This window comes from Oryctolagus cuniculus, chromosome 3, assembly GCF_051225735.1.
Source record: "Oryctolagus cuniculus isolate XC-2025 breed Fujian yellow rabbit chromosome 3, ASM5122573v1, whole genome shotgun sequence".
Taxonomy (NCBI): Eukaryota; Metazoa; Chordata; class Mammalia; order Lagomorpha; family Leporidae; genus Oryctolagus; species Oryctolagus cuniculus.
Window position 1 is genome coordinate 24,955,878 of NC_142869.1, and position 15,793 is coordinate 24,971,670.

At 32.7% G+C, this 15,793-nt stretch overlaps 2 protein-coding genes and 1 long non-coding RNA gene across 5 annotated transcripts in view; 1 reads left to right on the forward strand and 2 right to left on the reverse strand.

Moving 5' to 3' along the window:
• VWC2L (von Willebrand factor C domain containing 2 like) overlaps positions 1 to 5,727 on the reverse strand; it is a 165,547-nt gene extending 159,820 nt beyond the window's left edge. For all 3 annotated transcript variants that reach the window (XM_051849156.3, XM_002712459.6, XM_051849155.3), the window contains exons 1-2: positions 4,533 to 5,727; positions 1,766 to 2,235 (exon numbers count right to left, since the gene is read on the reverse strand). In XM_051849156.3, the coding sequence (XP_051705116.1) occupies positions 1,766 to 2,155 (390 nt within the window). In that variant the 5' untranslated portion in view covers positions 2,156 to 2,235; positions 4,533 to 5,727. The remainder of the gene's footprint in view (positions 1 to 1,765; positions 2,236 to 4,532) is intronic.
• Positions 1 to 15,793, forward strand: part of LOC149127288 (uncharacterized) — a 150,678-nt gene that overhangs the window by 108,462 nt on the left and 26,423 nt on the right. The window lies entirely within an intron of this gene.
• Positions 5,845 to 15,793, reverse strand: part of SPAG16 (sperm associated antigen 16) — a 1,165,801-nt gene continuing 1,155,852 nt past the window's right edge. Inside the window, exon 16 of the mRNA XM_051849131.3 lies at positions 5,845 to 6,176. Coding sequence (XP_051705091.3) covers positions 6,001 to 6,176 — 176 coding nt within the window. The 3' untranslated portion in view covers positions 5,845 to 6,000. The remainder of the gene's footprint in view (positions 6,177 to 15,793) is intronic.

A 15,793-nucleotide genomic window follows, 5' to 3' on the forward strand; every position in this document is an offset into this window, starting at 1 on the left:
CAAAAGAAAAAAATCAGTGCAAAATCCTTCTACCTTAGTGGGTTATGCATAGGGAAGCAAATGGTAGATGCTAGATTTAGTTGGGATATAATTAGAAGTAGTATAGAAATTATCAACATTTTTAATATATCTTTGCATTTGGATATAGTAAGATTTTGTTTTTAGTGCAATAAACATATTAGAGGGAAATCATATTATTTAGTGGTGAGTTGACTAAGTTCAGATAATCAGTCTCTTCAGTTCTTTATTCAATAGTGATTAACAAATTATATAAATTTTAGAAACTTTGTGTACTTTTTGTTTGGATTAGGTTATGAGATGGTGTTCCTAAACTATACTTTTGCTTTCTACTCCAGAATTATATGCATTTTAGAAAAGGGTGACATGATTCTAGACATGACTCTATAAATCATGATGTATTGAGTACTTATTATTTTCATTGGGCTAAGAATAATAACAGCTAATGTCAATTTACATACAATATTTTAGACAACATAAAGCCATTAATAAATGGCAGTACCATATTCTACTATTATTTAATGTCAAAATGACTATCAAACTTTAGTATTACATGAGAAAAATCTAGAAAAACACTTATGTCTAAGTTAGTTGCAGACATAATTATAATTGAAATTTAGCTCATGTTCCAGTGAATCTAGTTAAAATAATTGGATATTCCTGGGTAAATTAGATCTAGTTTCAATCCATAACCTGGAATGGATTGAATGCAATGAAATGTCAATGCACCAAATACTCTATTAATGATCATTTAAAACCTTTTTTCCACATATATACTTCTGGTACTATATGATTGTTGTAAAAAGAAAAGTTAGGCCAATGCTAATAACTGAACATTCTTCTCTCAAAAAAAAAAAATGCTGAAAACTAGTTGTATCTTCTCTTGCTTATTAAAGTCCCAAGCACCTTATCAAAGAGCTTGGTTAGAGTAAATGAGAACCTTTTATGTCAGGCCATCAGTATGCCAGACACTCTAAACCACAAACTGCCACAACATTTTAAAAGGATATCTTTTATGTATTAATTCATATCCTCAGGATTTCTATCTGGTTTGTAGAACATCCCAATTAAAACTAGCCATTAGAGAAAGGAGAATCCAAAAGGAGGTAAAAACTGAACTCCAAAAGATAAACTGAGAAGTAGTGTGTAGGCTGAAAAAATTACATTCTTTACTACTTTTTACCATGGACTGTGGTTAAATTTGGTTCACTATGGAGTCCTTTAACTCTAACAAACATAAAAAAACTAAACAGAGAACAGAATGGAGATTTGACTCTACAAATAGACTCGATGCATTTTCTTACTATGAAGATCATAGTTCAGAATTCTGTCTTATTACATTTCCACATTCTAAACAAATAATTGTATAGTTAAGTAGTTTCAAGTACAGGCTAAAAAGAGACAAAAATATCTAAAAATCTAAATAAAAAAATTAATAGACAAAGAGCCTACCAATAAAATTGTTGTCCTCAGGAAATATTTTATAATAGCACCCAAGAAATATTCTAGAGGCAAAAAATAAAACATTAAACATCCTGAAATACTTGTGAAGAAAATAATTTTTGTGAAATTCTACAAATACTGATCAACAAACCAGTTGTCTATTTGTAGATCATGATGCTACTTCTGCAAACTGAGATTACATTTTTGTTTCAAAGGAAAATTTCAAAATACAATTTCTCAGTTTTGATTTTACAATAGCAATCTACTAAGCATGTTATCAATAAATATGGAGGGTAACTCATACCTTAAATTCCTCCAAGATTTTGTAATTTTTCCCATGATATTCACAAAAGTTTTTCACTTCTTTGCATTCAGGACAGCATCCGTTATGTTCCACTTTAGTACACTTAGGATGAATTTTAGGGCATTCTGGCTGGTCGCAAACAGGTCCATCCAGAGCACAGACACAGGGACAGTTGGAATGCCCTGGGAAAAATCGTTCTCCCAACTTGTACACAAAGCCGCTGTCATCCACACACCCTTTCCCTCGATAGTCATCAAAGATCAGATTGTCATTGCTGGAGATCTGGTCACCTTCATCAGCAGGATAGTCTTCATGACTGATGGCAGCAGAAGTGACCAATCCAGGGATAACCAATAGCAGTATGCAAGCTTCATGTACATGAAGAGCCATCCCCCTCCTCAAAGACTTCTGGGTGTGCTCCTAGTAGTAAATATACTCAGCTCCTTCCATGAGAATACAGGAGGGGTAGGCTGAAAATAAATATTTAAAAATAATAATGTGAACATATATAAAGAGAATATATATTCATTTAAGTCCATGCTCTTAAACTGTATGGGGTCAATTTGGAAGATACTAAGATCTCAAATAGATTAAGTTCATGGAGCTATCTATAATTTATCATGAAGTTTGGATAGTTGATCTCTGGTAATACATACATCAAAAGTTATCCTTTATAAAGTTATTGGATATAGGAAACTTTAGTTTGAATTTACCTACTGAATTTCAAAGATCTGACATTTTGTAAATTGTGAGAAGTGGTCTTACTGAGCCTCAAGAGGTGATTACAAGTAGTTACTTACAAATAGCTCAATAAAATTTAAACCCCTATCTTCTGTTTTTCTTTGAGTTGGACTAGACAGTAATACAAAGTATATATGTTATAATCATCTGCATCACAATTGAAGAGGTTAGTGGGAAAATCTAATTACAAAAGAAAGGGAATAAACCAATAGTTGAATGAAAATTATAATTGAGATGGAGCCGGTCTAAAGGCTTTCTTATTTGGTTATGTGCATAATTAGAGAACAATGGTCTCAAGATGGAGTTACTTGTTTCAGTGAGTGTAGATTTTAACTTTGGAACATAGTTAATCATAGAAACAGCATATAATTATTCCATAGTGAGTAAGAAAGAAAATTTAAAATAATAATACAAAGGAAATAATATAGATTTATTAAAAAATTTATTTTTATTATTGCCTACATTATAATTTTACTGAGGAAGTAAGCTCCTAGTGGGCAGGAAAGATATACCCATGAATTTACTTTAACAGTGACTTGACCCTAGCATTCATATATTGCTTGAATTACTTCCATATAATATAAAAGTCATTCATATGGTCTTGAAAGTATAACTTTCAAAATACCAGTAATATTTTTATTTAGAAAATTTGCATAAATATGAGTATATAAAACTCTTTGATCTTTCTTAAATAATAATTAGGCATTAATATTCATAGAAAATATTATTTATTACTTTGACATTGACCATTGTAAGCTTAGTATTGGTGGTTGGTGTCAAGTGTTGGTAGGAGGTTATTATTTAAATGTTTAGAGTAACTAAATCACACAAAGGCTTGGGGAAACTGACTTTAGGGAATACTAGATGAGGCAAAGTATTGTCAAGTAATTCATTTGTCATTTTAAATACTATTGGCTCTAAGCCAATATCACTAAAATGGTATATAGGGCATTTTCTGATCATTTATAAATGTCATTCATGGGTTTATTTTCAGATTACATTTATAACAAGGATAAACCATTTCTTTTCAGTCTTACATACACAGATGAAAAGTTTATATAAAGATGACATTAGGAAACTTCATAAACTACTATATCTGCATTTTAAGCTAGATATGCAAATTATAGTAATAGTAAAATGGAAGGTAGTATATTCATGCTTTATTTTCAGAGAAAATATTAGAATTCTCCTAGTACTCTCTGATACTAGAATTCATTTTGAGTAGGTAATGATAAAGGAGATGGATTTCTTTTAAAATATGTCAAAAATAATGAGTCATGGTAGAACAAGAAAATGCAAACCTATAATTCTACTTGAGAAGCTGGAAGCTCCTTTTGAAAAAGCATTTTTTTTCTCTGAAATTACTACAGAAGCCACAAAATAAGCTTCCGAGGAAAAAAGCACAACTATCTCCTACTAATTAAATCAAGTATTTATACATCTCTCACATTTTTGGAAAGTTTATCTTGGAAGAAAAGGGAACTACTATGCTTCCTTATAATATTCCAGCAGTGTCTGTCAGTGCATGCAAGATAAGCCACATGAAATACACATATAATTTTGCTTCTAAAGGACATGGACAGAAAATGATCTCGTAAGCTACAGGTAGGAATTAATATGACAGGTTATTGTAAATGTTTATTTAAAGGTTAAAAAAAGGGGTGGAATATCCACTTTGCATGAATATTAAGCATGCTTTTACTCTATGAAATCCATTTTAAAATCTGCATGAAGAAAATAAGACTTTCTTTTTAATATAACAAAGTTCTTAGGCTATTGTTTTTTTAAAGCCTTCATAATTGATCTGCTCTAGTGCATTTTAAGACAGTATTCAAAAAAAGAAACATTCAAAAAATCAGATAAAATGTTTATCTGGATATTTTTAATAAGAAAGCAAACACTGCTAAACAGGAATTACTTTCTAGCTAAACTTTCCCCCCTCCCCATATTGAAACGTATGATTTAAAATGACTGCATCTGTTTCTCTGAGAATACAAACATAACTCATGTCATAAGATACACTTACCTAATCACTCTGGAGGTTAATGATGATGTTGGGGGTCACAGACCGATATGAACTAAAAGGTCAGGTATGTTTTAGGAAAGCTGCTCCTCTTTAATCACCCAAAGAATACATGTTCAGGCATGAATTAAATGCAATCCATTCTCTTTACCTCCCATTTCAAAACACAGTCAAGAAGCAGCCTCCCGCCCTTCCAGAGAAAACACAGCAGGCACACATAAGAAATATGCTTTGGACCTGTCTTCAGAATTCAAAGCAAGAAGCACGCTGGTCTTGTAGAAATCCAGACTCCAGTAGCAGAATCATGTTGAACTTATTTTTAGCATTTTCTTAGATCCTTCTATGAAATTTCCCGGCTGATTACGCCTCCTCCACACATGAGTTCACTTACACAGTGTTTGCTACGGCAGTAGAGGTGATTTGGCTAGGCTCTGAGGATCTCAAACAGCAACAGCATGCTGTAGCTTAAAGCCTGCTCCGCTGGCAATACCATCGGCATCACCCAGAAGATGTTGCTTGAATCCCCTCTTACACACCAAAAAAGCGCTAACTGTGGACGTGTAGGAAAGGAGCAACTTTAGCTGGGTTTCTGCATCAGTGAGAGCAGTTTGCAGACTGCTGATTTGGAGCTCTTTCTGCCGGCAGCCGGGAATTCCTCAGCACCACGGACAGCGCCAACAACTGGCTTCTGAGCCCAGCTCCGTCGAAATCCCCAAGCTGCTTCTTTAGACCTGGAGAGTGTTCTCTAAGCAGTGGCACTTTACACAGTGGACGCGTGCATTAGGAGGGGAAAGGCTTTCTACGTGCAAGATACTTATTTGCATTGAAATTACAATCGGAGACTTTAAAAAAATTGTGATTAAACCTAACGCATTTTTGGATTGGCTGCAGAGATGAAAGTTCTGGGAGAGACTGGCATTTAGATTTAAGCCATCTGCAGCTCCCGATTATTATTAATAGATAAAGCATAATCATTGTAAAAAAAAATCTGTGAAAATGTATGCTCGTCCATTCTAACTGACCTCTTTGGTTGCAGACTTTCCCAGTGCTGTTACAAGATTAAACTTCAAGTCTTCCTGCAGCTTGGGTTTGATTAACAACAACGAAAAAAAAAAGTAGCTGGGTTTTCCTGCAGTTTGTTCTCTAATATTAAAAATCAATCTCCTGTAATTCGTCTAGTCTGTCATTAGGCGTCATTGTAAAGCTGTTTCTCCCAAACCCTTGGCAAAGATGCTCTGTGTGTAAATTCTTATCAAAATAAGAGAGAGAAAAAAAAGACACAAAAGGGTAGAAAGTTTTTTTTTTATTGGTAACAGTATGACTATTGAAATATATGTCCAAAGCGTGTTTTAAAAGATCATGTAAATGTTATCTGCTGGCATATTTAACCAGTTAATTACTGGTTTGAGACTTTTGAGAGGCGTTTTCAAGCTTCAAAGGGAATGCCCTCCGCAGTGGGACATGCTGACGTTCAGGACCAAGCTCTAACTGTGCCGTCAGAGCCTCCGGAAAATAGAATCTCCCCATCGTTGGAAAAGGCGACCGTGTGCACCTCGCTCTCGTGGCCCATCAATTTGTGAATCTGCCCAGATTTAAGATCTAGCAGATGGATAACTCCATTGCTGCTCGCCTGAGCTAAAACTCGACCTGAGGGTATGGGGGGAGGGAAAGAATGAAAATCAAAACATCAAAGTTTATTTCAAGCAGTTTATCTGCAATGGAACATTCTAATTTGTTTCAATTGTGATTCAACAGATTTTATGTTGGATGTCAGTTATCAAATATCTAAGAGCTATAGAAAATAATTTGAGTCAAAATTAAGATGATCAGATTATGAAATTATATATTGGAGAAATAAAATTAAAATTTTGCATTTTTTATATGTAGAGGTCATTAAAAGTCCTGCTAATTTTTTAATATTTGTGATTAAATCATTTTAAGAAGAAGATTTAAATAAGCAAGACAACTTTCTTTTCAAATAAATTATATATTAAATTTTAGAAAGTGTAGGTCTCAAAATTTATCTGTGTCAGAAATATGATCTATATTGATATCTATTTTACATTAGTTTAACATTTGTATTTAACTTTAAATTTTGCTATAGTTATGCTAAATCATTATTTAAAACATGATAATTTACATTTATCCCTTAAAAATTATGATACTTGTGAACAAAATATTCTTTGTTTGAAGTTAAAAATAAATTCCTCCACTTCAAAGTAACTCAAACTTAAAATTGAAAATTCTGTTCAACTAAATTTTTGCTATATAAGATAGTTATAACACAGCATAGGGTATTCTCACAATTTTTATACCATTCCATGTATTTTTAGTGAATCATTTCCTCAAAATGAAAAACAAATCAGTAATATAATTTTAATTAATATTTTGAATAAATAATCCAGTATCAACTATCAAGGAATTTAATGCTGGTAAAAGCTATAAAATATGTTTATATAAGCTCAGTACTTTGGGAAAATAGTTATTACTATGGTACTCCACGGGATTATCTAATCACATGTAAAATGCATATTACCATTCCAGTCATTATATTTAATGTTTATTAAACCCAGCATGGTAGACACTATATTTAGTGGCTGATATAGATAACCCCATGTAGTTCTTATAATAATTTAATTATAAATAAATAATGCTAACTCCATTTTGAAAGAGAAGGTTGAAAGGCTAATAAACTTGTTCCAATGACTCCCTAGGTTTGAGAGTTAGAATTTCATTACAACCACCTCAAATCCACAGCCTGAACTTTTGGTCATCATGTTTCCCATAAGTAGCATAGCATTATTACCAAGGATGCCTTCCTGGTATATTTTAGGTAAGTGATATATTGTGAAAACAGGATTTGTCCATTTCATATTAAGAATTCTAGAACAATATCACTGAAAACATGGAGAAATATTTAATCACATTACATTGCAAATTATCATGGACATCTCTAATACAGACAAAAGTTATAAAAGTGAAGTTAATAATGATAGATATGACCCTATTTGCAAACCTTTATAACTACTTGGCTTCTTCATCTAGAACAAAGCCTGACACAGCAAAGATTTTTAGGATGGATTAGAGTGTCCAAAGCAGAAGATGTGAATATTTATTATAAACCCTCTTCTACTAGTCTTTGCTGACAGAGGCATTACATGGGGTTTTCACTTCCTACTTTATTTATAAGCAATTGCTGTTTGTGACATTCCTCAGAATCAAACAAATACATTTTCTTTTAGTCTTATACAATAGCTTGAAGAGGAGTAAATATTGTTTTCTATTTCCAAAATTAAACAAAACCAAACAGAATGAAAGCCAATAAAGAAAAAGGAAAGGAATTAGCTTTATACCATTATCTCTTTTTGGAGCCAAACCTGTAAAAAGTACCATTGGAAACGTTTAAGAAAGCTCTTAGTAATTTCTGAGAACTTTTTTCAATAAAATTGAGAAAAATGATAACATTGAAATCTAATGATACAATTATATAATTCAGAGGCACAGTGCCTCAGGTGCTTCAAGAATTTGTCTTTGCTAGAACTGTCTTGAGTCAGCAAGTTTATGTTGAGGTTTTTCAGATTTACTTGAACTCATTTTCAGAAGATGGTGTAAGTCTGTATATGAAGATCATACTAATTCATGAAATTTATAATCATGTTCATCTTTAAAGTATATTAAATTATTACATGGCATATAATGTATAAAAATAAGTTTTACTGGGAATAAGGATGCTGAACTCTTTCAACATTAAGAGATATTCAAAATTATTTACTAGAACATTCAATTGCTGCATTAATACCTAGCTGGTGAGAGACAGGTGGCACATTCAGAAAAAAAAAATCATTGATTACTGGTAGTATCCCTAAAATGTGGGGTATTTGTGGAGATGTGCATGGGTGTCTTTCCAAATAGCCTGGTGATTGGCAGTGAAAAATAAACCACAATACAAATCAATAGTCTTCTGTCTGTCAGGGTCCTATTGATAAGTTTAGGAGGAAGAGAAGATTCATTTGTACCAGAACTGAGTCAACAGAATGAAAATATGATATGAATAACATTTTATATAATGTCAGAATTCATGTGAAACTTATACTAAAAATGTTCATATTAAACATCCCTGTTTAAAATGTGAAATAACAAAAATTAACTATTTCTTCTACTAGTATTTTGTTAAAATGTTATAACCAAAATTCTACCAAAACGATTATCCTGTAACATAAATTTCTGAACAAATTAATTAGCTAAGATGTTGTTTCTTATATTTCAACAAAAAAAAATATAAAATTATGAATGAGCCTATTCCACAAACATCATATATTAAAAAATGTGATTAAAAACACAAAGTATCATAGTTTAACAAAAATGATTAAAAATAAAAGTAGCCAAAATTGATCCATAAATGTATTTTTTATAAAATATACTTAAATGTTTACTTAAACATTTAGGTATATAATTATTTACATACTTATTTAAATAACATTTATTTAAATAATATACAATTATTCATAATAATATATTTAAGTATATAATTATAAGTATATAAACATTTAAGTATATAAAATGATAGGATAAGATTGATTTAATTTTGCTGTTTTCTATAAACAACCCAGTATTCACAGTGAGTGATTATAAATATCTCTCCTTTTATCTCTCTAAGATGTAATCAATACTTATTTTTATTTACCAAGATTTTGATACATTTACTTAGAGTAAATCAATATCATTTTTGTTGACCAATAGAGTTCAATGATGAATACATATGTCAATATTCATTGTACTCTATTTGGTAAACACGACAATTTCTTTTGACTTAATAGTTCAAGGTTAAGAGAAATTTAGTTTTTGTTCTCTTAAATGAGTCAATAAATATTTATAACAATGGGCCTCTCAAATTTTACTTCTAAATACAGTTATGATTCACTAAAACAATATAGCTTCTTTACCCTTTATTTTAAAAAGCAATCTTTGCAGGATAGGGTAGTAGCCATAATACATTTAGCAGCAGTCTCATTTGGCATTGATATAAAACTTTAAATATGAGTATATTTATTAATTAAGTGTAATTAGCAACAGCATCCCTTTAAAAGGCTTATAAGATTAACTCAGGAAAACCAAGTGGTAAATTTTCTCTGTGTAATCACTTTCCATAAAGTAACATTAATTGGAAACTCAATCTCATGCTAATAAAAATATAATTATTAAATTTTAGATATGTACATATGTGAACATTTCAATATGATTTTGAAAGTATACACTTAGAATTGCTAAAAAGTTATCTTAATCTTTTGAACTCTTACCTCCTCGCCTAGACAAATCATCCTTTATGCCAGGAGTTTCATATTATTACAATAAATTTTACAACCACAGAACTTGAGTAGTCAATGCTTAATATGTGTTCATTGCAAGAAGAGATAGGGTGTATTATAAATAGAAGTACAAAGACCCTTGTGAAGATTTTAATGGAAAATATATGAGCCCATTTCTTTTTCCTTCAGGTCTACTGGAGGGAGCTAATAGTAGTCATATTTATTGGGTGTCTAGAGGTCCACATTGTACCTCATATGTTCTTCACTTAACCCTGGGAAGCAGATAGTTTCACCTTTTAGCAAATGAAGAATGAGGTTTTGAGGGGGGTCCAGCTGAGATGTGGATGGAAATTTTCATTGTTCAAAAATATTTCATTTACTGGCTTTGGAGTTTCTCTCAAAATAAGACTTAGGTAAATGTGACACGTTGGGTCATTTCTGTGTCACTAAATTCCTTAGGCAAATAAGCTCTTAACACTCATGTTAATCTCATAATTGTTATATTCATTGTTGACCTTCCATTTTTGGAGTATCTGACACTAGAACATCCACTTTCTTCCAGGTGTCACTCTTCATATATATTCACTAATCCTTAAATACATAGATTCTAATGTGTACATTTGATACACTAAAGACTGTTACCTGATAATTAAAAAAAAAAAAACACCTCATTTTATATCCCTTCCCATGTCTCCAGCCAATTTTTTTTTCCTAGTTATCACATTTCTATCATGAACTTGCTTTGCTTTCCAAACTCCAAACTATAGTAACATTCATTCCTAGCTTCTCCCTTTCCAACCTTGACCCAAGTTCTAGGCATTCTTTACCAATTTTCTATAATCTTCCCTTTTGTTTCTGTTCTACCTATAATATTAAAATTTTTTTTTTATATATCAGGACCACTGAATTCAAAGTAATATTATGGTATAATTTCATATTTAAATCTACCTGTATTTTTGCTACCTGTATAATTGCTAAGGAATAAATCTTTTTTTAAGATATATTTACTTGGAAGTCAAGGAAGTTAAGAGATGGAGAGGCAGGGAGAGAGAGAGAGAGAGAGAGAGAGAGAGAGAGAGGTCTTACATCTGTTAGTTCATTCCCCAGTTGGCCACAACAGCCAGATCTGGGCTAATCTGAAGCCAGGATCCAGGAGCTTCTTCCAGGTCTCCCACATGGGTGCAGGGGCCCAAGGACTTGGCCATCTTTCATTGCTTTCCCAGGCCATAGCAGAGAGCTGGGGCAGAAGTGGAGCTGCCAGGACTTGAAACGGTGGCCATATGGGATGCTGGCACTGCGTGCGGCAGCTTTACCCACTACACCATAGTGCTGGCCCCAGGAATAAAAAATACAGAGAACAATTGCAAAAAGGAGCAGCAGCAGCAAGAACAAGAAAAAGGTCTTTTGGGACTCTGGCATTCTTGGGTGTTGTTTTGTTTTGCTTTAGATCTAACCATCTCCATTTACAAATGAAACAATGTGGTGAAGTGACTCCTCCAAGGTTAAAAAAAAAGCACTTATGGTATTTCGCAGCACATAGCTGAAGTTCTGTCTTTGGATCCTAATTGGTCCTCTTTCCATCTGTTCCTTTGGACATGGAATCATGTCCAAGTATCTCCATGTGGCTTTTGAGACTTCTATACTTCAAAGCAAATCTGCATGTACTTATTCAAGTGCACAATTACAGGATCCCTCTGCTCTCCACCAATTCGCCACATTTCTTTAATATATTTTTTCACTTCCCTGCCTTGCCTTTGCCTGTTGCTTCCGTTACTCTCTGGTGGAATACTGCCATCAGTTGTCTCCATGATCCCTGAGCATATCTATGCAACAGAAATCAACATATCTATTAAATCCAGTTCAAAATGATTCTCTTCACCAAGTTGCCCCAAGGATTCCCTAGATCTTACTCCTTTGAGCATTTGTTTCATTTTACTCATATCATTCATGTGGTAACATGATGCCTTAAATTACAGTTAGCTATACATATATTGTCATATATTCTTAACTTTGTAATTATCCAGGGACAGGGGTCTGTGCCATGTATTTTTGTATTCTCTTCAGTATAGCAAATAGGCTATTTTGTAGATAATAACAACAGTTTTCACAACTATCATTCTTGGTACTTATTATTTGCCAAACACCGTTTAAGTCCTTTACATTATTCCATTTTATTCTTACCACAACCCTCAGGTAGATATAAATCTATGTTATCCATTATAGCAGCCATGACTCACTTGTGGCTATTGAAAACTTGAAATACATCTATTTTAAGTCGAAATGTGCTGCCAGTCTAAAATGCTCACAAGATTCCAAAGACTTATTAAAAAGAAAATGTATAAAATATCTAATAATTTTTAGATTGACTGTATTTTTAAATGATACTATTTTGGGTAAATTATACTCAAAATATATTTTAATGTATATAATAAAATTTATATATTAAATTTACTTGTTTTTGAAAATGTGGATACCATATATAAAATTATAAATGTTTGATCCCCCTTGAATTTTTATTTGAAAGTACTAACATATACCTTACTTTATAAAGGTGGAAAATGAGGATTAGAGAAAAAAAAAGCTTGTTCAAAGCCACCCAACTTGTAAGGGGTAAAACATGGCTTTGAGGACCATATAACTCCTGACCACATGTTCTTTTGCTAGGTGTTATGCCCTAATACTTCCAGATGAGTTTTTATTGATTGCTTGGTGTTGCCTCTCTCACTGTGATTATGTGAAAAGGTTAAAAGACAGTAAGGTTAGTCCAGGTCAGAATTAAGAAAAGAGAAATCTCTTTAAGATGGTGCAAAATGCTTGCTTCTTCCCAAAGGCTACCTTTAGCGAGATGGAAATGCCCAATCCTGAGTTTCCAGTTTTATCATAAGAATAGCAAGGAAGTAGTGATTCTACACTTATGAGTTTTGGTGTCTCATGAGAATATAAAGATTGCTTCTCAGCCTTTTGGCTAAGATCCAGTGGAGAGGAGAAAGGAGAAGTTACCAGTTGCACTTTCTGATGGCTTTTTGTTTTATGATGACCAAGCTGGACAGGATAGACAGGATTACAAAACTGGCCTTTTGATGGGTTTTGTCCCACCCTCTGATTCTTAGCTGCTGTTCTCCAACCACACCCCCAATCCCCTCTGCCAAATGAGCTTAAAAGAATCTACCACTCACAGTTCCTTGGGTCTGCCTTTCTTGTAGTCCCCTTTCCTGGCTGCTTTGGTAAATCTTGCTTTGCTTTGCCTTGTATGAGAATTTTTCTTTCATGTGAGTCAAGAACCGAGGTTGTCCTTCTTTGCTGCCATTTTACTTGTAATAATTATATTGTCCTTACTAAAATGCAACGTGATTCAGAGTGAACATTCTTTGGGTGTCCAGCTCCAGTTTCCAGCTAAATCTATGCTTGTTCCTAGAAGTACTTTAAAATTAATTTTTCTTTAAGAACAAATATTTTTTTTTTAATTTGAGAGATAAAGTTACAGAGAGAGTGAGACACAGAGATGTCTTCCATCCGCTGGTTCACTCCCCAAATTGCTGGGCCAATCTGGGACCAGGAGCCAGGAGCTTCTTCCAGGTCTCCTATGTGAGTGCAGGGGCCCAAGCACTTGGGTCATTCTCCAGTGCTTTTCCAGGTCATTAGCAGAGAGCTGGGTCAGACGAGGAGTAATCGTGACACTAACAAAAGCTTAGCCTACTATGTCACAGTGTGGTGACCTTAATGGTATTTATTGACTCTAAGAATCTGATGCTACAACTAGCCTGCTTCGGGTAAGTGAGAAACTTAGGAGGGTTGCCTTTGTTCTCCTAGAGGTCTAAGAACCCATCCAAGGCACCCAGGACTCAACAGTATCTCAGTGAGCAGAAAAGGCACCTACACTTCATTAGGCAAGTGTTTTACATTAAGATATCATAAAAAATATCATTTTACTTTTGGTCTAGGAGAAAAAAACAGGGTATATCATCCTTCTGATGCCTATGCTTTCAATGTAGACAAATATTTCCTCCACATCACCCAACTAGTATTTTTAAATACAGTGAACATATTTTGTCTGCTTCCTTATATGAGTTGTTCCTGAAAACAGAAATTGTTCTTGTTTTATTGAAAGACTAAAACTTCATCTGGTTTTGTGTGAAATATTTCTTCATAATTAAGAAAAACATGAATTTCTTAGACTGATAAAGTAAAATTAAGGTAGAGATTTTGGGCCTCAGTTCCAATTCATACTCCTTGAAATACCTAGTGAAAATTACTGAGCTGCATGAGACTTTTTAATAAAACTAAGTTTTGACTAAATACTGGTTCAGCAACACTTTCTGTGGCATTGTGTTCACTGGTCAAAATGATGTCATTTGGTAAAAGAACAGGCAGAAAAGGAAAATGGGTGAAGTTGGTTATTAAATTTACTAAATCATGTTGACAGGAATCTTTGATTTTTTTTGTTATTGGAGGAATAATTTACATTAGGGAATGTACCAGGAACTAAGAGGCATGCTAGCTTGGAGGACTCTTTAATTTATCCAATAAAATTTCCCCAGTGAGCCAAGAGTTATCAGGTACTGATAGCCAACCCAATTGTTAATACACACATTGGTTGGCTTGAAGATGAACAGAGTCCTTTTTAGTGAGACAGATTGAATGCTATGTCTATTGAAACTTCAAATTTCTTTTTGCTTAGAAAATTAACTTAGAAAATACATTTTTCTGCTTACTCTGTATATACACTGAGCACATTAATAAAAAAGTCACATAACTAAGATTGAACATGTTACAAAAATATAATTCTTTGGTGATATGAGTCATTATTTTATTAATACAATGAACTTACTTTTCTATTACTTACACCATGATAAATAGTGTTATTCTAGATAAAATTCATGTGTCTGTGTGAATGGAGTTTTGGTTTAAGAAACAGAAGCAAAATCAAAACTTTTAACCTTATTATAAATAACAAAAATGTGAATAAAATACTTCATTACATTTCTCATTAAAATACCTTCAGCTATCCCTTATAATTATTCATGCTTTGATTAAATTTTTAGCAATATGTCCCCCAAAGAAACAAAGCCCATTTTATATTTTGTTCAAATTAGTTTCATATACAGATCACAAGAAATTTGTTTATCACAAATATACAGGCATAGAGACTAAGAAAATTTTGTGGCATATATTAAATAACATATCAGAGAGGGGAAGAGAGACTTTGATCAATAAGGAAATGATTTTTATACACATCAGAACCAATTTGAAGCAATTCTCTCGATCAATATAGATAGGCAGAAATGCTTCTCAGCATTTATTACCTGTGGAGAGCATTATTGATTAATTGTATTGATTTTTAGAATGCATGTGGAGAGGCATCTGTTGTTTCTTTAAAAGATGCCTCAAAATGAAAAGTATCAAGAAACCACTTAAGTTTTGAAGATTTGCATTAATGGCTCAACCTGGATCATTACTCAGAATTTCAAAAACAACATTGAAAGAGATATGAAATGTGATTTAGTTTATTTTTGCACCCTCCTGCCGATCAATACATTTTAGGAAAAAAAAAGTAACTTGGGAATTTAACTTGCCTAAACACTAGTTACAATTTAAAAACTTTTCCAGTATTTTTTCCTATAAATATTCTTGCTAAAGGAGCCTAACTTTTGTAATACTTCTTGAACAAAGATTATTTTGCAGCAAAGTGGAAATATAGACTAAAATATTTTAAAATGCAATTTAAATTTCTCTTGGTAAGAGCTCATGTCATTAAAATGATAGCAAAGGAGAAAAGTTTCAATAGGGAAAGTTTCAATATCTTGTTTTGACTAATCAAATAGATTCCAGGTTATTTCAAATAGAGGAGAAATGGATTAAATGTTAAGTTTATTTTGGTGTAAATTTTTTTGAAATCTGTGCATGTTTTTCACAATATGGATTTTCAATAAACCTTTTGAAGATCCCTTGTATATACAA